The sequence below is a fragment of the Sitophilus oryzae genome, unplaced genomic scaffold (genome assembly GCF_002938485.1).
Source record: "Sitophilus oryzae breed Bouriz unplaced genomic scaffold, Soryzae_2.0 scaffold_971_pilon_pilon, whole genome shotgun sequence".
Classification (NCBI taxonomy): domain Eukaryota; kingdom Metazoa; phylum Arthropoda; class Insecta; order Coleoptera; family Curculionidae; genus Sitophilus; species Sitophilus oryzae.
Genome location: NW_022147607.1, coordinates 466,796 through 490,308, shown reverse-complemented (window position 1 = coordinate 490,308; position 23,513 = coordinate 466,796). Strand labels below are relative to the sequence as shown.

Genomic DNA, 23,513 nt, shown 5'->3' with positions numbered 1-23,513 from the left:
GATGGAGAACTCACCTCTGTAAAACCGTCTCAGATACTAGCTTTTGTCAAAGCCCTGAGACTGTATGATGAGTTATAACTCAAAAAATGGGGAAAAAAGAAATAAACGCACCACAAAAGTGTAAACATTATTTTGGTGAATGTATACACAAAATATTACAATTTTTGAAGTTTAGTTGAAAATGTGTACAGGGTGGGTCAAATTCGACGATTTTAAATGGAAACACCCTTTTCTATAGGAGATAGACGAAAACTAATATCGGTGTCTGGAGCTCAATTTTCATCAAAAACATGATGGTGAAAACCGCACATCAATATCTGTTACTGTTTCGGAGTTACGGGGTGTTTTTCAAAAACGTGCATTTTTAACCAATCGCTGTAACTTTTCTGCTATGGAAAATTTTGTATTTCTATGAAAACATTTTCAAAGCACCTTTTTACGTAGAATTTAATGATTTAAGTATAATTATTTTAAAATTCATAATTTAAGAGTTATCAACAGAAAAAATTATTTTTTATTTGGGTCAGGTTAGGTTGTAAAAAAATATAGAGGGTGTATATTTTTAATTAACTGAAAAGAATTTAAAATTACCTTTCCAAAAATATAGCACACTTGATATTTTGTTATAATCCCCTTCGAAATACAGAATTTTTATAAGTTCGCGACTTTTAACTAGTAGGCTCTGGACCCCTTATTGATGATATGCCCTTAATGGAACTCGAAAACATATTTTTCCAGCAAGACAACAGCACCGCCTGAAAGCTGAAGTTAGCAGCACATTTTTGCAGCCAATTTCAAGAATAATTGGATAGCTAACCAAGATCCCAACCGTTGGCCGTCGAGGCCGCCTGACTTAGTGCCCATGGATCTAATCCTATGGATATATTTGCGGAAAAATAAAGGTTCCTTATTCTTCCGTATAATCGACACAAGAATTAAAAATACTTAGCAGTTATGAGAGGGTATCTTTCACCCCTACTGAGTTAATGAATTCCGCGAGAAATTTTCAAAAACTGTCCCGTCTGTGCATAACAGAAGAGGGTCGATATGTCGAACACCTGTAGCAAAATCTGATGTCTTGGTTTGCTACTAATTTTTATTGTTAATAGATATAGTTTAAATGTGTTGATGTTGGTTAAATTTATTTTAAATTGTTATAAAATTCTGCATTTCTCATAGCAAATATTATTTTTGTTTTAATTGATGCTCACATCTAGAATTTTTTTGCATTACAGCCGGTGCCGTTCAAAGCCTACTTATTTAAAGCAGGCGAATTTTTATATACTCTATATCTCGAAGAGGAATCGAGCAAAATATAAAGTGTGTTATATTTTTGGAAAGGTAATTTTAAATTATTTTCAATAAATTAAAAATATACAGGGTGTCCCATATAAAAAACCAAATTTTATGTTGATAATTCTTAAATTATTAATTTTAAAAAAATTAAACTTAAACCATTAAAATCCACGTAAAAAGGTGCTTTGGAAATGTTTTCATAAAAATACAAAATTTTCCATAGCAAAAAAGTTACAGAGATTTGTTAAAAATGCATATTTTTGAAAAACACCCCGTAACTCCGAAACGGTAACAGATATCGATATGTGGTTTTCACCATCATGTTTTTGACAAAAATTGAGCTCCAGACACCGATATTAGTTTTTGTCTATCTCCTATAGAAAAGGGTGTTTCCATTTAAAAGCGTCGAATGTGACCCACCCTGTACATAATCTTTCAATACATTTATTTATTCCCAAAAAATAGTACTGTTTTAATTCATCATGTATTCTTTAAGAATAACTAAAGTTTTCATAAAGTTTCTGCTTTTTCAACAACTCACCGTTTTTGTCCGGATTGTATCCAACTAAATGTATATAGAGCGCACGACACTACCACTGAACTCGCAATTGTTTTTAGTTACTAACTTCCTCAATTAAAAAACTTTGTTTAGCTTTAATAACACGAGTTGTTCCAAAATTTTGTTTTAAACATTAAAAACAAATTAAATTCAGATTAAAAGAACTATTTGAACAGAATGCAGATTATACTGATTACCTCTACAAGGTGTGTCTTAAATAAGTGTAAATATTTTAAGGCTGGTAGATCTCGATAAAAGAAACATATTTTCTTTACCGTTTTTCAAATAACTTCAAAATTACCAAGTTATTTTACTTTGAAAATTTAAGAGAAAAAAACGATTTTTTGATTAAATATTAAAAACCACTGTATCTTTTCTGGGTTTTCTTTCTTGTAAATTTAATCTACTACCTATGTTGCCATATTATGAATATATTATGATTTTTAACTTCTAATTTTTCTTTCAAAAAATTATTAATTGTGGGAATTTTTGGGGAAAAACTTATAGGCGTGTTTCTGATGTCGAAATATACCTACTACCCCTAAAAATATTTGCACTTATTTAAGACTCACCCTGTATATATGAAATTTAAGTTTATATTCAGTAACTGCCCTCCCTTATAATTTTAAAGTTGAGAACAAACTATATTTATAAATTAATATGTTATGTTATATATTTTCAATTGACGTCAATAATTTTACATTTTGAAAATAACAACTTTAAAAGTATTATTCAAAAAATTATTGTTAAAACAAAAAATATAAACCTAATTACTATTGCGGCAAATATATGGTGAGATTAGTTAGATCTATAACTTTTTTTACTACAAATTTACAGTAATCTTACTTTATTTTTTAGTAGTTTTATTAATAAAGATATAATAAGAGAAATCTTGATTACATGTTATAGATATTAGTTATTTTTATGAAAGATGATTTTAAAACTATTTTTAAACCCTGTTTGAATAATTTCTTAAAACTCCATTGACGCACATATTATTTAAACGATTTTTTTTTAATTTTCCCGATATTTTTGTTCCAAAAATCACCGTCGCGACGGAACGTTTCTGGAAAATCCGCAACCCGGAAAACCCGATACCGACGTGAAAACTGTCAGCAGTAGACTGTAAACACGAACCGGCAGACAGGTGGGCATTGAAAACGCAAGTTTTCCGACCACGTGGAAATCACAGAGAGTTGCAAAGCGCATGCTTGACAAAATAATATATCCGACTTTTCCAGGCACTTTAATTTATCGCACTAAATATTAAGACCTACAGATACAATAAAAAGTATTATTTTTTAGGTATATCTAATTCATAAAAGCAGAGAATACAATGTAAAGACAAGGAACTCCATAGACTTTGCTAAAGTGAATTAGGGACACATTCTCTATAGATAAATTCCTATAATTTCCCGTGGGAATTGCCGGTATCTCTTGCGTTCTGCAACTTTCTATTTCCGCAATTGCTAGCTCTATTTTTAACTTTACAATTTTTTTACAACCGAGAAATATTTACAAAAAATATAAAGTATTGTTGTGGTATTGTAGAGTGAGTGGAAGGGGGAGTTATACATCATCATACACTACTGATTCTACTGCCATTACTCGCTGACGAGTATTTGACATGCATCAGAAAATTTAATGGTTACGAAGGCGTTTTCGTTCATGAGGTTTTCTGTAACAAAAAAAAACCAATAACGTGATATTATCTCTCTACCACACTCCGGACATTCAAAAATCTCATTGCTTCATTGTCTCTTTACTTTTTGGTTGTCGCTGTTAATTGAGTTTACAATTCTTCCCGATTGCGTTTTATTGTGCGCTGCTTGTTCCCACCCATTCTGCATGCTAATCACCTTTAAGTTTTCGTGGATCCTTGTACCTTTTCAGTCACAAAACACATACACAAGAAGAAGTGCGAGCGCCTTGCTAAATATTGGAAAGTGAAATTGACGTTTAAATTTGACACTGTTGACAAGTCTACTGCTACTAGCGCCCCCAATTTCGCTTGTAGGAACTACGGACTAGATTGTCAAGCATGGCGGGAAGTTTAAAAAAATAAAAAAATTTAATTCTTCATTTATTTTTAATTATGACATACATAAAAACACAAAAAATACACCATTTTTTAAAAATATGTTTAATATCAATATCAAATATACAGCAGAAATTATTTTCACCACAATAAATTAATAAAATTAAAAGAATAATGTTACAAGTAGATCAAGAGACAAAATTAATTATAACAAAACTGAAAAAAATGGCGTCATAGATGGCTTAGAAATGAAGATATATATCATAATTTTGAAAGTAAAATTATATGGGAAATGTCATCGATCATCATTTTTAAGTCAACTGGACGATTATTTCAAACATACAAGCTACGAAGTTCGTTCATAGTGCTCTGCGAAATCTAGATAAACAAAGAATAATAAATTAAAAGTATTCCAGGGGAAACGAGAGGAAAAACCTGTATCGTCTCTGATATCTGTCAGGGTATTGTTGAAAGTGTCATCTTTTTGCTCGAAGTTTTCAGGTCGATCAAAAAGATGACATTTTCAACAATACTTTGCCGTAACTTTCACAAATATCAGAGAGAGTACAGGTATTGCCTCTCTTTTCCTCTGGGATAGTTTATATCTGTTGTTCTTTGTTTATGTATATTTCTCAGAGTGCCGAACACGACTACACTATATAATTTCAATATCCTAGAGAGTACAGGTATTGCCTCTCTTTTCCTCTGGGATACTTATTTATATCTGTTGTTCTTTGTTTATCTATATTTCTCGAGTGCCGACAGTATATAATTTCAATATCCTAAGTGGAAAGAAAAAAGGTCACCTTTCTGTTTTGTACTATGGTCCCTTTCTTCCGATGGCTCATCTCGTTGATATTTAGGAAGGTATGCATAAAATATATATTTTACTATCGGTCCTGGGATGAAAAAATATAAAATTCAATTTGATTTGATGATCCTTTTCTGTCACCTAAATCAGGAGAATGACAATGAGCATGTTAAGATGAAAAAAAATTATTTATCAACACTTACCTACACGTTAGTTCGAGAAGTTTTATCAAAAACCTATATTTGCCTAAATAATTTATGTATTAAATTTGCAAAGCAAACTGCAGCTTGTAAACAAAAGAAATGAAATGGCGACAAGTCAACGTCAACGACCCGACAAGCAGCGTTGCCAATGGTCCAAAATTATATTCCACGGCGAACATACCCAAATTCCACAAAATTCCACAATCACTAGCCAGGTTCGGTCTTTAGGTCTGCGACCAATCCGACATTTTTTTTATATGAACCACGTGATCTTAAAGGGATTTTACATTATATAGTGACGTGTGATATGTGATATGTCGAAAATTTCGTCGGATTGCTTGCAGATCTAAATACCGAACCTAGCTGCTGACCTCGACGGCGACGCTCTTTTTACAGAAATCTGTAAAATTATGATGAGTCCTATAATGTTTTTTTTACTATTAGCTAAATAAGGAAGAAAAAAAGGAATAATTCCGAAAATTCCACAAAATTCCACATTTATTCTATTCCACAAACGTTCCACAACATTATTACGAATTCCACACATTTTGTGGAATTCCACAAAGATTGGCAACGCTGCCGACAAGGAGAAAAGTGGTGTTCGAATAACGAATTATGGGTCACCAAAAATTGTTTTTGTCTCCTTTCAACGCACACTTTAGAAAGAAAAAGCGATGAACTGTAATACTGAGAAAACGTCAAGGTTTTATCTGTCACTCTTGTCAATAATTTATCGGTAAGGAAGATTCCTAGAAAATCGCTTGTAGTCAAGTTTTCAACCATTGCCAGTTCTCCCATAAGAAGTGTCATCCACCGTTTTGAGTTTTGTTCACCCGGTTTCCTCTCAAACGGCCTACATAAAGTCCCTAGATATATAAAGTACCGCAATTGGTTTGTTCAATGTTATTGGCGCCAAAATGGCGGATTTTTGGGGTATTTCTGGAAAAACTGTAGTGGTAGGACTGTTTAAATGTCACATTTGACTGAATTTGTCATGTCAAATGTTGAGAAGCTGTCAATTTCAGGATAAAAATATTTATCCATATATTTTAAAATAATTATAAAGCCACTAAAATGCTACAAATTTATTAGTTAGTAATGTATAGGCGTCGATATCTTTAGTGAAGAAATGTGTATTACACGAAAAGGCCGCCATTTGATGTGTTTTCTAACATCGTCGATATTCAATACACGTTAGGTAGTGGATTGAATTTATTTATGCTCCAGTGAATATTTTTAACAATCTTATTTGTAGTATAACCTACTGGTACATAAAACTTCATTATAGAACAAGACAAGACCACAATAGATCTGAGAAGGTCGCAGTGGGTCAGGCCGAAATCAACCTCTAGAAATCTAATCTAGAACAAGACAAAGACCTTACTTGCAAACTACCATACATATCTTTTAAAAAGGATGCTAAGTGTAAGTGAAATCTCTACGTAATCATTCCCTAAAATGTTTAGTGTAGTTTAGTTTTCAACATTTTGCAGCAAGAAGTTTAGATAAATCTACAATATATTATCATCAGACCAAACGAAGGATAATTATTTAAAAGAATAAGTTATGTTATGATACATATATAGATTTGGATGACATCGCTTCAGGTGGTTTTACCAGTCAGGACTAACAGGGATATTAACCAAAACAATGAAAAAAAGCTCAAATAAATTTGATCCTAATAACAAGAATGTTGTTTATGCATATGCTAACTATATAGTTATTTTCATGGACTTAAATAGATTAGTTTTTATGTATTTATTGATAGTAATTAATATTTTTTGGTTCATATTGTAATTACTAATAAAAAGTAAAGAATATAATGTAAGCATGTAAAGTTATATTTAAAAATTTGGTCTTATACTGTCAGTTATAAATAAAAGTGTGTGATTTAAATTTGATTTTTATACATGGCATAAAATTGTTAAGATTCGTTTGAAGTTTTACATATTGTCGAGGTAAAATTATGCCTACTTAATTTATGTATAACAATAATTACAGTTATTTCAATGTTAAATTTATAGCAGTATAACTTTTTTATAATAATGATACTTAAACATTATGACTATGACACTTGTTGTTTTAAAAATATAACATTAAATTGCAGAGCAAAATATATTTTAATTGAATTATGTGGTATTAACTTGCTTTTATTCAACTAATAATAAATTTGTTGTATAAAAATGACTCCATAACATACAAACCTTAATTATACAGCACACATAAAGAGCCCCTATGCGTTTCAAGCTTCTTTCTAAGTTATTTATAAAATAAGTGCACAATTACATACCTAAAATGCTGAAACTACCTGAAGTAATACTAATTGAAACAATCTTTCTATCAATATATTAATATATTTCAAAAATAGCAGGTATGTATCATATCAATTTAATTATTACATTTATTTGTTTCAACCATGGTTCAAAATTTTCTCGTATAAAAGCCGGCCTTCAAATTTAAGTTTGTAGCTTATTCATAGTTCCAAAGACTTTCGTTAAATCATGCTTATTTGTCAAAACTAACTACAGCATAACTGGTATAATAGGGAAAGTTTACTTATGGTATAGGTATCCCGTTCTCATCAACAAACAAAGTTTTTCCAATTGTTTCGACTGAATTAAGTACTAAAATTCTAAATGTTATTCCAACTTTATTTCTTCTTACCTATTAACTTACTTCTGTTGGCGTACTTTGCGCTAAAAGGTAACATAAAATAAATGCTAATACAAATGAAAAACACTTGTACGGAAACCATTCGTTTATAACCTCTTAACATATATAGGCCTAAAAAATTAAATTTATGAAATTGAATATTAATATACCACCTGATATTACGTTAAAATGAAGGTAAACTGTAGATAATAAACGTAATTCTATTACAATTAATAAATATTTTATTTTACGGCTTGCCTGTCAATGTTGGTCGGCCATATTGGCGCCGGACCGACCAGCCACGACCAGCTGCTTAAAAAGTAGAGGTGGGTTGTGAAATCGCAGTCCGCTACTTTGTCACAGCTCCACAAACGTCGCAGTATGTGACTGCTCCAGTTCCAAGAAAATCGCAGTGACATTTCGGAGCAGTTTACAAGTTTAGGACATCTGCGCTCGTGAGTAGCAATAGGAGCAATAGCAGGCAATAGTGTAAATTCTGAAAATGCTCCTAGCCCCGTCGCCCGGTCAGACTGTTCCAGTCACAGTCGTCGCAGGTCGCAGTCGACTGGAGCATAGTATATTGAGTATATTCTGTGTACTGGAGCTGTTGGGAGTTTGGGAACGGGAAACGTAGCAGCGTTCGCTTTTTCTTTCATGAATCTAAATAAGATATTTATGTATTATATATTAATCACAAACAGATGTTTTTGACAAAGGTAATTTTTAACTTGTTAGTATGTTTATTTGTTAGTTAATTTTGTATCTGTGTTTTGTTGTATATCCTAAATCTTTTATTTGATCTTATACATTCATATAAGTTTTATTATTTATATCTATTTTTAAGGTCTGATGATGGCTAAATAGCCGAAACCGGTCACTAATAAAGATTTTTTTGACAGTTTCGACTTTGAATTGAATATAACATTAAGTTTTTACCATGGGCCACCACTCTGTGAAAATGAACAGACTCTTTAAGATATTTATAGCAAAGTGCTTGGTACTTAGAAACACTCAAATTCTTCTGAATAGACTAAAAAAATATAGCAACATCTATCAAACTAAGACATCAGTATAGTACCGTACAGCCGCGATTTTAAGAGCTCTAGGGGCCCGTAGTTCGGAAAAGTTCGAATCTTGTTCGCAAGGGCCCGGGAGGCTTGGGGCCCGTCGGTGACTTACCCCGATTGCACAGACGTTAAAATCGCCACTACTGATCGAAATAAAAAACGGCGTCCAGTTGGCTTGGAAATGACAATCGATAACATTCCCCATAAATTTTACATATAAAATGCCAGCAATCTTCATTTCATAGCTATCGCTACGCCGTTTTTTCGATCATACGATATAAATAAATAAAAACTAGACGATGATGTTGCCTATCATAATCACACCTATAGTCCTGTACTTTTTTAGTAAATGCAACGAACGGTGCCGAACACCGAGTGCGATTTTTCGGAGCAATTAACCTATAAAACTACATTTTTAATTTATAGGTTAATTGCTCCGAAAAATCGCTGCTACTTGTCGCAGTGCTTTTATTGGAGCAGTCGCAGAGCGTAGCAGCTCCACAAAAATCGCAGACTGGCCCACCTCTATTAAAAAGCCGAAACAGCGAAATGTTGGCCTCCTTTTTAAATTTGCCGCTAGTTTTGGCGCCAATATGGCGGTAATTGCGGTACTTTATATATCTAGGGACTTTAGGCCTACACACGTAACGATTTATGGTACTGCGCGTTGAACTGCAGATCGTAAAGAAAATCGTACGGCTTGCAGTACAGCCATTTTCTGTACACACGATACAACACATTGTACTGCCGCTAGATGTTCTTATATTGTTTATTTTCTTTTTCATCGCTTCTTGTTATGCTTCTAGGAACAATTCCTTATTTTTTTTAAACAAAATTTCATAACTGGAATTTCTTTCCATTTTATTTGCATAATCTTTTGATTTCACATCCCATAGGCATCTATTTTCTCTATATAAATCAATAAAGTCTTCCCAGAACATCTTATTTTTTAAATCCATAATATTGATTAAACCAAAAATAAATAAAAATTGTATCGTAACTGCGCGCTGCGGCAGGGAATACACTCCACACGTTCAGGCTTGGGTTCAAATCCCACCCCAGACACGACCCGTTGATACGATATTTTACGGAAGCTCCGTACTGCAAACGATTTGATGACTGCATACTGCAAACCATCCAATTTCCCTACACACGCTACGATTTATCGTTAATGCGGCAGTTTCGATGGATATCGTACTGCATGCAGTACGATAAATCGTTACGTGTGTAGGCCGTTTTACCGTCTACAAGCTCACCGTAAAGCAGAGATTTTGGTATGCGGTTTTCTTGCATTCTGGATACGTGACCAGCCTATCTTAAGCGGGATTTTGTAATCATGACTTCAATACTCTCGCAGCTAGATTTTTCAAGAACCGATACGTTTGAACACCGTTTCAGACATGGTGGAACCATTTGATTCTTTAGAGTTGTCTCTGTTGCAACTTGTTTAATGCGTTAATGTGTCGGCGGTACGGCACCCAGTTTTCGCTCCATATATAATATGGTGGGGATTATTAGTGCTCGGTACACGGCAAGCTTCGTTTTTGTGCTCAAGTCATGATTGTAGAAAACCCTGTCTATTACTTTCCAGAATGCTCTTGAGGCGCTGCTAATCCTGTGCTGAATTTGAGAGTCGACCTTTTCTAAATGACATTTTCCAAATCAAACGAGGTAATTGAATTTCGCTACATATTACAATGCTATAAAAATCGAAGAGGAACTATTGGAATATTTGAATTCATCATACATTCTATAACTCATCATGCATGGGGATTTTCCAGTTGTAGGGGGGACATGGTATTTCCCATCCTCCTCTGACAACAGCTGTTCATTCTCCGAGGAGTGGATATCTACCCCCCTACGACATATATACACCCTTCCAAAGTTGGAGTTTAGTCCTCCGTGCCTTTCACTACCGGGGAGCTTTTGTCTTTTTTTTTCCCGGAACTATAAGAGAGAATATATCTCTCTTTCTCTATTCCTTCCTTGGATTTATGGTGAATTCCTGTTCTGAGGGCCTGAGGGCATGGCTTCTCCCTCGAGTTGATGACTCTCCAACTCAATAGCTACCCATACACGGAAAGGCCCGACCGTCGGACTCAGCCTAGTGGCCGGGCCTTTCTGCTAATGTCTTCACATTGAAGTTCTGGTAAAGCTGGTGATACACCGCAATATATGCATTGGGTTAGTCGGTTCATTTCTACAGAGCCCCGTAGATGTAAGAGAGACGAGTATACAATGGATTGCCCCCTTGGGCCTCAAGGTTGAGACCAGTAGAGACTAGTCTTCTATCTAGCCACGCATCCCTTTGACCTGGTTTCCCATCGTAGGATTTAGGTTTTTAGTAAGGTTGTCAAATATAAAATATTAGTAGTTTACTGGTATGATTATTGGATAGAGTATAAACAAAAAGTAGTAAGAGTAGTTTCTAGGCGTTTTTAAGGTATGAAAGTAGGTCAAGACAAGCGGAGATAAGCCGAGACGAGACAAAGTTAGACGAGGTAACACGACCTTGACCTTCTTCGGACTGTTTTCCGCATAGTGTTAGAGATGGTATGGTATGGTATGGTAATGATGAGCTGCCTCCCTCACTGTGGCAGCTCTATGGCTCTGCTTCCTATGAAGGTGCAATTTGCCAGCGCATTAGTTTTGATTGCAGGCCGTCTGACTTTTCGTCATGCTGCAATCAGTGATTTTAGTTCCTAAAATTAATCTAATTACATTTTAAGTAAGGATATCTGAGGTGTGTGCTTGTTTTGCATTGGTTAAATCGTGACTGTTAGTATCTGGACAACACAAACAAAGGTCTAGACTCTTCTCTCTCCCGCCCGCAGAGGAGCATTACACAAAATGGTGCGGATCGGATGGATGAGGATTGGTGTTGTGGTGTCAAGCCTAAATAAACAGAAAAGGATGTATTAGTTGAAGTTATAATTCTAGTTTGTTTTTGTCTATAAAAGCGTTGATGAGATTAATGGTTTTTAGCTTGGCGTTGTACAGTACTGTCTGCATACTGAATGGTGTAGTGTGGCCGTCTTTTACTAGTTTTGTGTATAGATCTGTTTGAGGATAGGTTCTCAGGGGGCATGCCAAGAATATATGGTTTATATTTTCTATTTTTCCACACTCGCAAAGTGGGCTGTCAATTATTCCTATTCTATTCAGATGGACCTTTGTGCGACAGTGTCCTGTTTTAAGTCGTATGATGTTGGTTATGTCCTTTCTTCTGGCGTATTTTAAATTGTCAAACCATCTGGTTTTGGGAAATTTTTTAACGATTTCTGAGTACCATCCCCCCTTGTTGGTGGCTGTTGTTTTCCATTTTTGGGAAAATTCTTCTGTAAGTTTGTGTTTAATAACTGCTAGTATATCTGCCTTGTCGATTTTGATGTTCTTGGGTACATTGAGTGACCTTCCAATATTTGCGAGTTTATCTGCAGCTTCGTTTCCACTTATATCTGTGTGACTTGGTATCCACGTTAGGTGTATTTTCGTTCCGCTATTGTTTGCTTCTAATAGGAGTTTTTTGGTTGATAGTGTGATCGAGTCATTTGAAGTGTTTACCCCGGGATATCGAATCTTGTCAATGGCGCTTTTAGAGTCTGAGAGGATTACAACATTTCTTAGCTCTTTGCACAGAGAAATAATAATTGCCTTGTTAATTGCAACTATTTCCGCTGTGCAAATTGTTACTTCCTCTGGTAGTCTTTCTGCATAGTTGATAGGGGGATTGTTGCAATAGACTCCGTAGCCCGCGTTGTTTTTACCCTTGGAGGCATCTGTATATATGAACGTGTGGTTGGATCTAATGTTTTCGGTGATTTCGTAGAATAAGTTTTTGTTAGAAACTTGGCTTTTTTCCAGATTCAGATCGATCACCTTTATCATTTTTATCTGATGTTGTAGTTGCATTTCGTAGCATGGTGCCCTGTCATTTTTGTATATTTTGTTAGAGTATTTGTCTAGGTAGCCCAGAGCAGTGACTAGATAAGGCGTCTTAGAGATAACCATAACATTTAATAAACATTTAATAAACATATATAGATTGACATAAACATTTAATAAACATTATAAGATCCGTAGAAGAATAAATTTGGTACAATTAGTTGTGTATATCTGGTTAACTAAAAATTTTCATATTGTAATATATATTATTTTGTATGATCAAAGTTCTATATGTAAAATCAATCTTCAATATTTTTAATAAAAAGCTACAAGGTAATGTTAAAAAAATGATGTAAAAAAAAAAAAAAAGCTCTTTTTTTTTTTTTTTTTTGATGTTTTGTGGACAACTGCGATCTGTGGTTGGTTGGTGACTCACGTTTTTTTTTTGGATTTCAAGTTTTTTCGAATTGTTTAATAACATTTCGATACCCCTTTGTTAGTTTTGTTATAATATAATTATTTATTTATGTAGCGAACTCGGTTGTGATTTTTTAATTAAATTTATTTAAAATGTCGCTATTGTTGATATTTCTAGGATTAAATCTCTGTAAGTATATTGAGGTTATATTTCATATCAACTTTTAGTAAATATTATACTTGAATTATTATATTATTCACCTATATGTTAATTTAATTGCAGTAACTGAATCTCTAGCATTTAATTGCACAATTCCGCCCAAAATACAAGGTGCATGGTTTTCATGGGAAAATGGAAGAAACACTTTAACCGAACTTGATCCAACTACTATGACGAATAGGGGCACCTGTTACGATATACGTGATGACTATCACGTAAATTATACTATGGTGTTTCATAAATCTGAAGATAACTGTTTTCGCTGCGTAAAAATACTAGTTAGAACAGTCAATGTGTTAGAGAAAATCGAAAGTGTGTATTTTTTATCTGTTTTGTTTTATTTTTTTAATACAAACCTTCATTTCTGTTTTAGGTTCATGCATTAATGTACCAGAGGATAGGGCTACTGTAGAAAATGTTTGTAGTAGTTTAGATCCTCATTTACAGCTAGCAACATTATTTTCTGAAAATTACGTTCCTGTCAATTGTAGGTCTTCATTAGAGGGAGTGTGGAATTTTGCCTATCAAAATAGGTTTAAATTTACAGGTTAGTTGAATATTTAGAAAATATTTTGTTAATATTGATTTAGTTACTTTAGAGTTTATATTAACAATATTATTTTTTAGGTGAATGTAGAAATCCAGATGCGCATATTAGATCATGTCAAACGCCAGGTTCTCAGTTTTTGATTACAAATCAGAAGTTTAATATTACTTACAAAAAATGCGAAGGAATGTTGGGAACATTTGATGGAGGTAATAATATGAAATAATTTACATATTATTGAAACTAAGTTGTTATATTTTTAAGTTGTTGAATACAGTTGTTTGGGTGACTGGTTTGTGGGGAAAAACCACTATTTTGCGGTGGCAAATACAAAGGAATCAAGAAAAGATGAAAAATATAGATGCTTCTTAAAAAACAGAGATGATGATTTATATATTGGTGTTTCGATCACTGCAGAATGTAATACATTAAAAACTGTGGAGAAAAGTCCAGAAAGGTTACATATAAAACCAGGTATACAGGAGTTTACTTTATTTTATAAAATTATGTATTTTTGATTTGTCTAATATGCATTATTTATCATTTTAGTAAAGGCAGAAGTAGTAGAACCTGGTTGTCATTTGCCACAAAATTTTTCAGGTAGTTTTATTTATAAAACCCTCTGTTTTATCATTAGCTATATTTTGTATTATACTTTTAGGAGAGTGGATCAACACTGCTAATATTGATGCTGATGTGTTCATCAATGAAACCCACATAGTTGAAACTTACTATCCTGATGAAGGTAGATACAGAAGAACAATCTACGTGTGTAAAGAGCAGAGAGATACAAGGATAATGATGGCAAGGTTAACAGTGGATGGATGGTAAAATAATATACTAATATTATAATAACTTTTTTATTAATAGCCAACTTAATTATTTAGTCAGAAGGATTACATATGCTTTGATTTTGTACCTCAGCATCACAACATTATCAGATACCGTAAGGGTATAGCTGTTATTAAGGATGACTTCAGTACGGTCTGTTCTTGGGTTCAGTTTCAAAATAAAATTAAGTGGAGATACGATTTGTTTTTAAAGAGAAATCCAGCACCGATCAAATGCCCAGTGGCTGGTAAATTTAATTTTACTCAAAAAGGAGATGTGCCATTTGAAACCAGGTAAAATCATCTCTATTTGGAGATTATCTTATGTGAGCTCAATAATTCTATTTGAATTCTCGATTTTCAGAATTTTGGGTGGTGTTACTTTGAGTCCAAGACCGAATATCTATTGTAAGCAGAACATATCTGACTTTTCAGTTTGTGATGATGAACAGAAAGAGATAGCTATAGATGAAAATTATTGTCTGTCAGTAGATCATAGAGGAAAACCAGTAGACATTTACAGTAAGTAAATAAATATAAGAAATAAGTTTAGGACCAAATATATTTTATTCTACAATCGTATTTTTATTTTCTATATTTATTTTATCAACTAATAATTCTAATAATCAAGGCATTTGGTTTGGTGTGGCCCACCCCTATGACCTTTATTTTTTTATATGATTGAAAGTACGATGCAAGGACAAGACACTTAAAATATTAGACGATCAAATTTATTTTTCCAAGGCTCCTTCATTAAAAATTAGTGCTTTTAACTTTTTTAAGTGAGAATGTTAAAAGTTGACATATGATATGTCATTCTATTCAGAGTGTCATTTTCTATTGAATAAAGTAAAAAAAATACCGAAGGTGACATTTGAAAATCAAAAAAAAAACGACCGACAACAATTGAATACGTCAATCACTCCTAATTTATGTCATACACTAACATACCAGATCTCGTTTTTTTTATGTGAAAAAATAAAAAAGGTGTAGTGGCGAGCCACTGTTGAGACGCACCCGGTATAATATACCTAATATCATTTTCTTCTAGTATTTTTTTAACGTGATTATTTTTTTATGATTTAACTAGTTGAAGCCTGGCGCATCCGCCACGAGGCGACGTCAGGATTTTTTTTTTTATTAAATGAAAAACAAAAAATCCGGCGAGGACAGTTTTTAGAAGAGCCAATTAGGGCTCGAACACACTGACGACCAGGTCGCACCGGCCAGGCCGTTGGTACCTCTAAAACCATTAAATCAAATGATACGGCGTCCTGGCCGTCCGTTGGTCGTTGCGACCAGTAGACTGTACAAGGACTGTACTAAAATATTATTTTCTGCCGCTTGTTGCCGGTTTTCTTCCAAATTAATAATTTTTCAGATGAAATCCCTCAAATTCAACGCACAATATTTTATTTTCTATATGATATAGTTTTTAGTGTAGTTTTTGCACATGTGCAGAAAATCCAAAGAAATAGTATACAGACTGGATCAAAGGGAAACTTAAATCTAGTCCCTTTTTTTTTATCAAGGGTCGATTCTAGTAAAAATTCAAAACATTTTTATATGACATACCTACTCTATTTATAATTGGTATGATACCTGTTATTATACCTTCGAGTTTCGATGTTAAAATCATATTTAAAGTTTTTCTACAACCACTTTTTTTTCTATTAAATTAGTTTTTTAGTTGTATTGTAGTCATGTACAAGGAGGACAACTGTTTTATAAATATTATATTTATTTTAACGTTTTTCAAACAGGGTTCACTAGACCTATAGTACACTAGACTATATTTCTACTAGGTACATTATTTTTTTAAAAAAAAAGTAACTTAAACAATTAACAATAGAAATAATTACTGTTGTAGATTCTCAGTAACAATAAAAAAGGGGAATTTATATTGTAAACATTGAAATAACTGGAAGCTAAACTTTCTACTTGCTTATATTTAGAGCCAGTGTCTGACGACCTTTTTTTACGATAGCCCTGATATGTTTTACTTCTAAAGTCGACAAGAGCCATCAGTAGAAGTCCATATCTGTAGATAAAAGAAACAGAATATCTCCCTTTTTGTCGGTCGCGCGTACGCAATGCTTTTTGTTCGACCTATTTGTTCTGTTTGTTCGTGCGCGCTCGGTTCGTTCGGGCTAAAATTCTCAAGCCTGGACGCACCTTTAGGAACAACACTGTTTTTGTCCTTTATTGATATAATGCTGAAAATCTCCCGAGTTACATATGTCTCACTCTACACATATTAAATTACATAGACGTAGGATGTAGAATATTCTGTTATGAAACGACTGATGAAATAGCAGGCAGATTTGAAAAACCAGGCGGATTTGAAAAACATGGAAATCACGGGATTGAAGATTTTACTTGCTCCATTTACCACACCAGTATTTATTAACGAATTTTACTTAGTCGGGGTTGGAGATTTTACTTACTTCATAGGCATCGCGGATTTGAAAAACATGGAAATAATGGGGTTGGAGATTTTACTTGCTCCATTTATCACACCAGTATTTATTAACGAATTTTACTTAGTCGGGGTTGGAGATTTTACTTACTCCATTTACAACACCAGTATATATTAACGAAAAATCCAAGAATATTTTAAATGCATTATTTAATATTAGAACATTTAATAAGCTCATGAATAGCAACTTCGCTTTTTAGTTAACTCGGATATTTTAACATTTCTGAAATAATATTTTCTGATTGGTAAGACGTAAAAAATCGTTAGATCTGACAACTCTGTTGAAACTGGTCGTTCATCTGGCCGCAGCTATAAACGCAATGCATCCGGCCAGCCGACGCGACGCCGACGGCCAGGTCGTTGCTACCTGGTCGTCAGTGAGTTAGAGCCCTTAGATTAAAAAAGCAACTCTACTACTCTTCTAGAACAAGTCGTTACTTCAGTAGAGACGACACAGATATACATTAGCATTTTATATATTATGTAGATTTTTTTTTATTTCATACAATATGATATTTTTAGGTGATCCTGATTACAAAATGAAATGCATTGGATTCTGGAAAGAGAATCTAAAGTCTTATCTAATAACGTATGATGAATTAGACCCATTTTCAAAATATCGTTGTTGGGTGTACCAAAGAGCTGATCTAAACAGAGTTTTAATGTCACAAGGTAAACTTACAAAAAAAACATACATAAATATAACTAATGCTAGTATACATTACTTTTACAAACAACTAAAACGCCTTAAAATGTTGTAGTGTGTCAAGAAGTTTGCAACAAATGGATTTTCTTTAATTAGTATAAACATTTCTTATTTGTTGCTAACTTTCTAGAACACCCTGTATAATATTTTTTTACATTTTCAGCAATTGGGCCATTTTGTGATTTGAAACAAACTGTAACATCTTGGAATTATACTGAAGGAGCTACTGTAGCCCTCGAGATGGAGGAATATGAAAGAGAGAGTAAGTGTTTTTTTTTTAACATTTAGGCTACATTTTCTCACAGACTCTCTCATAGACTACTACATTTCTCACAGGAATACTACCAAAATTTAATGAAAAAGAATATTTTAATCCCATTTTGTATTTCGTACTTTAAAATTTGTAACTGATCTTAATAAAAAAATATATCAACTTGTTTATCGACTTTAACAGATATCTTCAATTAAATTTTGCTAGAAATACAGTTCATTTGAAAAGTATGATCACATGTCTTTTGTATGAAGACGTAAAAACATATTTTATAGAAAATTACATGATAACACAAAACATCCCCCTTTAGAACTTCCTCTGTCATGTTAAGAAATGAAAGTAAATAATAAAGCGCCTCCCGTGTTTGTTCGCATACTAAAAAATTCAATTATTGCCTGTATATACATATTTTTAATATATTTTTTAAATTTACATTTTTTTAATTGTAAAGTCATATATTACATTTAAATGGAATATATTACATAACAATTATGTCAATTACAGGATTACAGGCTTGTTTTCTAACATTTTTTAAATAAAACGAATTATAAAATTTCAATATATCTATATTTGTCGTAGGTATGGAAAAAGTATAATATAAAATGGGCAAACGCTTACTTACATTTCAATAAAACTTCTACTTTCGCTTTTGCGATCCAAACGCAAAACGCAATATTTCTATTTCACAGATAAAAATATCCGACAACACTAAAATCACTGAAACTTCCGCGGCTGACATGGAAAACTAAAAAATATAACAGCACTTTTTTGTTTTGGACATGCATCCTGCATATCTACATTACGCTGTATCATTATGGTTTTGTTTTTGCAATAACATAAAATATCTAATTATAACTTGTGTATTTTAATATTTAACATGATTTTAACTATTTCTGTCAATAACTAACTTTTTTTTATCAAGATTACATTTCGCAGGTAAAAATCGATACACAACTTTTGTTATGTGGTCATAAAATGTACATTTTTTCATTGTAGCAGTAAAAATATGTAAAATGCTTTTAATATGTTTTGTACCACATCCAAACCAAACTATTTTTAATAATTCCAAGTAGCATTTTCAATATCCTGTATTATAATTAATGTTTGAAACTATAAATAATGCTACTCAGCATGGATTTCTCCAATGGCGTAGGGAATTATAATCAGAGAAATACAATTTCTGCAATAAACATTTTTTTATATGTTTTACATGTAAAAAAATGTATAAAGTATTGTTATCAAATATGTAAAGTAATTCTAAACTATAAAAAAAAAAAATTCTAGTGATAAAAAATCTATATGTATAGTTGTTGTATAAAACATAAATTTACCTGCCAAGATTTGCTGGGGGTGGACAAACTTCTGGTGGGCTCCTTGTTACTACATATATTGTTTTAAATATTCTTTCAAAAAATTTGCTAATTTAGGTGTATAATAATAGTTTCAGTGAGTAATTAATAAAAATTTCAAAATAAATAAAATAACACAAATCTTCTAGAATTGTTTATTTTTTTATGGAAAATTAGGATATTCTTATGATTGAAGGTAACAAGTATTAAAAATTACATTATTCATTGAATCCGTACGCAAGTGTGAAGGGGAATGGCTAGATTCATTATTATATCGTATAGTCGAAAAAAACGACGTCCAGTTGGCTTGTAAATGACGATCGACGACATTCCCCATATAATTTTACATATAAAATGACAGCGATCTTCATTTCATAGCCATCGCTGACGCCATCTTTTTTCGATGTCGTTTTGTATAGTTTTTGTCATTTTATATATAGAATTATATGGGGAATATCATCGATCGTAATTTACAAGCCAACTGGACGTCGTTTTTTTTTCGATTATACTTTTTAATAATGAATCTAGTCAATTCCCTTCACACTTACTTACGGATTCAATGAATAATGTAATTTTTGATATTCATTTGTGAAATTGTCATTTCCAAACAAACAAGACGCCGTTTTTTTCGATCATACAGTATATATTATGTATATACACGTTTAAAACATATGTTATTACATTATTTTTTATTTAATTATAAATTATACACAAGTTAATAAATAAATAATTGTCTTGATAATCAGTCCACTGTGACTGTTAAATAAATTTTGCATTATCGACTTAGATATTCTAATATTATAAAGGTGAGACTATAAAATACAAAATTGTATATACATTACTCAAAAATGAACGATATATTAGTTTACGTTTTAATAAATATTTTGTACCGTCTAGGTACAAGCTAATTTCTGATGCTACGTCATTGGAGAATTTCGCGTGGTGACAACTTGCCTCACTTTCAGCTGCAGTGTTACCTGTCCCCTCTCTTTCCTTGTCTAAGCACCATTTGATGACCAGTGGCGCCTCTAGTGTTTGTTCGGGCGGTTAGTCTTTTACTCCCGGTTATGGTTATTAAAGAAAAAGTTCTAAAAGAGGATGTTTTGTGCATGATAATTTTATAAATGTCAAAGTCAGGGCCTCCTTGATAATAACTTTTTGATCAACCAACTTTAAAATTTTAATTTGAAAATGTCATATCAGTTGTAAATCATGTTTGTAAATAATATTACGTTTTGTTTGTTAAGCTCCATTTATTTTCATTTATTCTTTTGCCTTTTTACCTTTTGGGGTAAGATACACGTAAAAATGTAGGAGAAGTCAAAAACATAAAAATTTTAATAAAAAGAAGAAGAAGAATGGCATTTTTCTGGTTTCTAAACATACATTTTCTATTGTTTCTGTCTACATTTCGATTTCTGCACCTATTAAAAAATTCAGATTATCAAAAATATCACTAAATAAATGAAAGCATCTTTGTCAAAACGGTCATTAACAGTTAAGGGCGTTTTTAAAGAAAGCTTACCGATTTTTGAACTTAGTTTTTTACCAACTACTTTTACACACGTATGTTTTTTACTCCCCTCGATCTAATTTTGCTTCATATTTTTTTGTAGGAGATCAATGCCCAATGTACTTTGATGATGGTACCAACCCGTGGTTAGATCCTGAAGCTCACATCATCCAATTTGATTTTGGATTTGGATTTTTGCGAAACAACAGTATAAAAGGAACAACCATATCATTTATCGTTTTGATTACTTCTTTCTTAGCTAACATTTTTTAATTTTCTTTTTTATTAAGTCAACTTTAAGTGCACTGATTTATTTTACTTAAGCCACATTCCACTTATTTTACTTGAATTATATATTAAATAAAATAATAATATTCTTATTATGACTGATTTTCAAGTAGGTACCTATATATTTGTATGGAAAATGATCTAGAATTTTTATTGTATATATGAAAATGAGGAGTTTATATTGCTCTGTTTAATACATTTTATATATAAAAATTAAATACAATAAATTTTAGCAATAAATATAATATTGAAAATATCTACATAATATGTGTGGATTAAAACCTCTGCATATATAATATTTTACAAGATATTGTGTAGAAAGTGGCAATATGTTACCTTGAATATGATGTTGCCATCTAATTTTACATATAAAATGTAATTGGTTGTTTTTTCAAAGGTAATTTAATGTCGGTTTTTTTTTTAATCATATTGTTCTATATATCTTTGGTGTGTATTTTTTTTATATTTTTTGAGGTAGTAATTTTATTGATTATTTTACCATATTAAATTAAAAATCGTATATATATTGTCTAGAAAAGTTGTGGTTAATATGCTATAATATCGTATGATCGAAAAAAAAAACTGCGTCCAGTTGGCTGGGAAATGACGATGGATGACATTTCCCATATAAATTGACAGCGATCTTCATTTCATAGCCATCGCTGACGCCTTTTTTTCTCGATCATACGGTATTAATTGTAATAGGATGCGTTTTCATTTATATTTTTGGCAAGAAAAAAATATTTTAATAATTAATACTCATTTGAACAACACTTCTTTTTTTTATAATTTTGCCAAATAGTCTTACAAGGCAGAGGACAACAAATATATAAATTTATTATAATATTTATATTACCAAACTATCGAAAAAAACGGCGTCACAGATAGCTTGGAATTGAAGATTGCTGTAAAATTATATGGGGAATGTTAATAGAATGTCATTTCTAAGCCAACTGGACGCTATTTTTTTCGATCATGCCGAATAATAACGTGTTCGAATCTGTGAATAACTGTGTGATCAAAACTGGACAGTGATTTTGACAGTTAAATATTCTTATGTAATTTTCTATAATTATTTTTCTGGGACCATAAAAAAGGACGCTTTCATAAACCTGTTCATCATATTTTACTTAAGAACCCCGCGATCGAAAAAAAAACAGCGGCTAGTTATCTTAGAAATGCCGATCGATGACACTTAATTATGTAAAATTGTGACCAATCGGCATTTTTAGGGTAAGGATTATCTTTATTTTTAATACGAGTATATCGTTTTTATTTGTGAGATTTTAGAAATAAATTAATTAAGTTTGTGACGTGATAAAATGTAACTTATGGATCTGCTGTTATCCGTCCATATTTGTATCTCTATATTTTAAGTTTTAAGTATGCATATTAAAATGATTATGATATTGTATTATTGTATGAGGTAATTGATCAAATTATAATACTTAATATTCATTATAAAATGTTTGTTATATTTTCATTTTTATAATAAATAGGTATATACATTATTTGTTTTTTTTCTGAATTTTTATACCGAATTTTGCCTATTCATCGGCGTCGATGGCTTTGAAATGCAAATCCCTGTCATTTATATACCTATGTAAAATCATGTGAGGAATGTCATCGATCGTCATTCCAACTGTGGAAAAAATCTACTTGGATTGGTTTGGATATTCTGTTTTAATTTGTATTATTAACTTTTTGTAACAATTTTATTTTATACCAAATTTCATTCTCAACTTTCTATAATTTCCTGTCTCACAATGTACCGTTTGTGTCCGGGAAGGGATCATAGTTTCATAGTTGTCGATTTTCGAAAGAAATCAGTACATGTATATTATTTCGTATATTATTCATTTTATTGATTTTATGGAAAGCACTGTTCATTAAAATGTTGTTTCCTATGTTAAAGGGCTTGTTTCTCTCTACAATTTCCTGTCTCACAATGTACCGTTTGTGTCCGGGAAGGGTTCATAGTTGTCGGTTTTCTAAAGAAATCAGTACATGTATATTATTTCGTATATTTTTATTATATTGATTTTATGGAAAGCACTGTTCATTAAAATGTTATATCCTATATGTTATAGGGCTTGTTTCTCTCTACAATTTCCTGTCTCACAATGTACCGTTTGTGTCCGGAAAGGGATCATAGTTTCATAGGTGTCGATTTTCGAAAGAAATCAGTACATGTATATTATTCATTTTATTGATTTTATGGAAAGCACTGTTCATTAAAATGTTGTATCCTATATATTATAGGGCTTGTTTCTCTCTACAATTTCCTGTCTCACAATGTACCGTTTGTGTCCGGGAAGGGATCATAGTTTCATAGTTGTCGATTTTCGAAAGTAATCAGTACATGTATATTATTTCGTATAT

At 32.1% G+C, this 23,513-nt stretch overlaps 2 protein-coding genes and 2 long non-coding RNA genes across 4 annotated transcripts; 2 read left to right on the top strand and 2 right to left on the bottom strand.

The window, feature by feature from the left end:
• The first annotated feature begins 5,904 nt into the window (after positions 1–5,904).
• Positions 5,905–7,626, top strand: LOC115891174. The gene is made up of 2 exons (XR_004051772.1): positions 5,905–6,105; positions 6,163–7,626. It is a non-coding gene; the product is annotated as an uncharacterized LOC115891174 (long non-coding RNA).
• LOC115891175 lies at positions 7,390–7,872 on the bottom strand. Its single transcript, XR_004051773.1, has 3 exons — positions 7,743–7,872; positions 7,584–7,691; positions 7,390–7,531 (listed from the first exon to the last, which is right to left on the bottom strand). It is a non-coding gene; the product is annotated as an uncharacterized LOC115891175 (long non-coding RNA).
• A 3,682-nt stretch (positions 7,873–11,554) lies between these two features.
• On the bottom strand, positions 11,555–12,514 carry LOC115891168. The gene has a single exon (XM_030911573.1). The coding sequence runs from the start codon at positions 12,512–12,514 to the stop codon at positions 11,555–11,557; it is 960 nt and encodes a 319-aa protein (XP_030767433.1).
• A 417-nt stretch (positions 12,515–12,931) lies between these two features.
• LOC115891171 lies at positions 12,932–22,636 on the top strand. Its single transcript, XM_030911577.1, has 12 exons — positions 12,932–13,118; positions 13,212–13,460; positions 13,522–13,695; positions 13,776–13,904; positions 13,960–14,169; positions 14,245–14,295; positions 14,357–14,522; positions 14,583–14,819; positions 14,890–15,047; positions 17,527–17,676; positions 17,874–17,972; positions 20,947–22,636. Exons 1-12 carry the CDS (start codon positions 13,082–13,084, stop codon positions 21,114–21,116), a joined length of 1,830 nt encoding a protein of 609 aa, XP_030767437.1. The 5' UTR covers positions 12,932–13,081; the 3' UTR covers positions 21,117–22,636.
• The last annotated feature ends 877 nt before the right edge of the window (positions 22,637–23,513 follow it).